At 35.8% G+C, this 1,949-nt stretch overlaps 1 protein-coding gene across 3 annotated transcripts in view; it reads right to left on the bottom strand.

The window, feature by feature from the left end:
* The window catches only part of EPB41L5 (erythrocyte membrane protein band 4.1 like 5), a 114,499-nt gene that overhangs the window by 61,104 nt on the left and 51,446 nt on the right, over positions 1–1,949 (bottom strand). For all 3 annotated transcript variants that reach the window (XM_003792637.3, XM_023514812.1, XM_023514813.1), the window contains exon 12: positions 935–1,104. In XM_003792637.3, coding sequence (XP_003792685.1) covers positions 935–1,104 — 170 coding nt within the window. The remainder of the gene's footprint in view (positions 1–934; positions 1,105–1,949) is intronic.

Below are 1,949 nucleotides of genomic sequence, written 5' to 3'. Positions count from 1 at the left end.
AAAAAAAAAAAAAGAAAGAAAGAAAAAAAGAAAATGCCTCATTACTTTTCTTCTTCTTTTTTTTTTTTTGAGACAGAGTCTCACTCTGTCATCCTGAGTAGAATGCCATGGTGTCATTTAGCTCATAGCAACCTCAAACTCTTGGGTGCAAAGCGAACAATCCTCTTGTCTCAGCCTCCCAAGTAGCTCGTACTATAGGCATGTACCACTACTCCAGACTAGTTTTTCTATTTTTAGTAGAGAAAGGGTCTCACTCTTGCTCAGGTTGTTCTTGAACTCCTACCTTAAGCAATCCACCCATCTTGGCCTCCTCGGGTGCTAGGATTACAGGCATAAGCCATGGCATCTGGCCTCAAAAATGCCTCATTACTTTTAATACAGGTAGACCAGAAGGTCTCTTACACAATTGACTGGGTTTATTACTGGTACTATCCTATCCATTTTCTTTCAATCATACTAACTAATTCCCATGGCATGCTGAAAACTTAAAACCAATAATCTATTCTCCAGTAAAACAAAACATTTCTAACTCATGACCAACAAAAAGAATAATAAAATTTTAAGGTTATAAAGGCCCACAAATGTTACCCAGGTTGATATCCCAATCAGTGCAAGATACCTTTTTCTATATAGTATCCAGGGGCTGGAGAATCTGTAAAACTCTTCTTAAATGGATTTAAACTGGGAGTTAATATATACTAAATGTCAAGAGACATATAAGATCCATTATATAATTACCATATTTTCCCATCTAGTCAAGAAATTAGAACCAATAACAATACCACTTTTTTCTTTTAACAAATGGAAGACTTTGGCAAACCATTTTATTTCTGTATGCCTTAGTTCCCACATGTGTAAAATGAGAGAATTAGCCTAAATTTTTTGACCTTTGTGGAAGAATGAAAGATATAGAAAGCAACTATGAAAAATTAACCTGTATCTAAATCGTGATCCTAGTCGAATAAATCCCGATCGATAAGAACTCTTTTGGACAGGGCCTCGAAGGCGGAAGAAGGCATGATGTTCCACAGCACATTTCCATAAATGTTTGCATGCTTTGGGATGATCCAGTCTAAAGACAAATGTATGCTCCTGTTCTTTGCCCTAAAAAAGAAAAGAATGTAAAAAGAGATGATTAGGTCAAAAAGTCCTGTCTGTTATTTCTGAGGTACAAATACAACCATAGTAATACTAAGAAGCAAATAATAAAGCATCTGGTTTGCTCCCTAAAACTCAGATAGTCTTTATAGTACCTACATAAAAAGGGAGAGTTGATATCAAGCTGTCCATTTTCTCAGCCAAAATGAAATTATTCCTAAGAATGTCCCTTCTACTTACACGAATGATCTCATTTGTCAGAGACATAAAATAAGGCTTCATCTGCTATTCATTGGGATAACTATATAATTTAAAGGATTATATAAGATCTGGCAGTATATATCAACAGCCTTAAAAATGTTCACATTTTTGTCTTAGTAACCACACTCCCAGGAATCTAACTATCATAGTTAATAATTATCACAGGTGCTTTGGGGGTTTCACATGAATTACTACAAAGAGCAAATGACCTATCATTAGCCTCATTTCATAGATAAGGAAATGGAAGATGCAAGGAAATTAAGTCCAAGGTCACAAAACTACTAAGAGAGGAAAATGGAAATGAACCTAGCTAGTCCAGCCCCAAAACTATACTTGTAACCAAGTTCTACTGCCTATATAGAGGAAATGATTTTTTTTTTTTTTTGAGTTATACTGCTCATTGTTGTTTGGCAGGCCCTGGGTGAGTCTGAACCCACCAGCTCCGGTATATGTGGCTGGTGCCCTAGCTACTGAGCTACAGGCACTGAGCCAGAAAATGATTTTTTAAACACCAAAAGTTATATACAAAAGATTTTCTTCACAGTCTCATTTATAGTAGCAAAAATTGACATCAATCCTAAATGTCCAAA

The sequence above is a fragment of the Otolemur garnettii genome, unplaced genomic scaffold (genome assembly GCF_000181295.1).
Source record: "Otolemur garnettii isolate 467f Iridium unplaced genomic scaffold, OtoGar3 scaffold00059, whole genome shotgun sequence".
Taxonomy (NCBI): Eukaryota; Metazoa; Chordata; class Mammalia; order Primates; family Galagidae; genus Otolemur; species Otolemur garnettii.
Note: the sequence above shows the minus strand (reverse complement) of the source record. Positions and strands in the feature narration are given on the sequence as shown.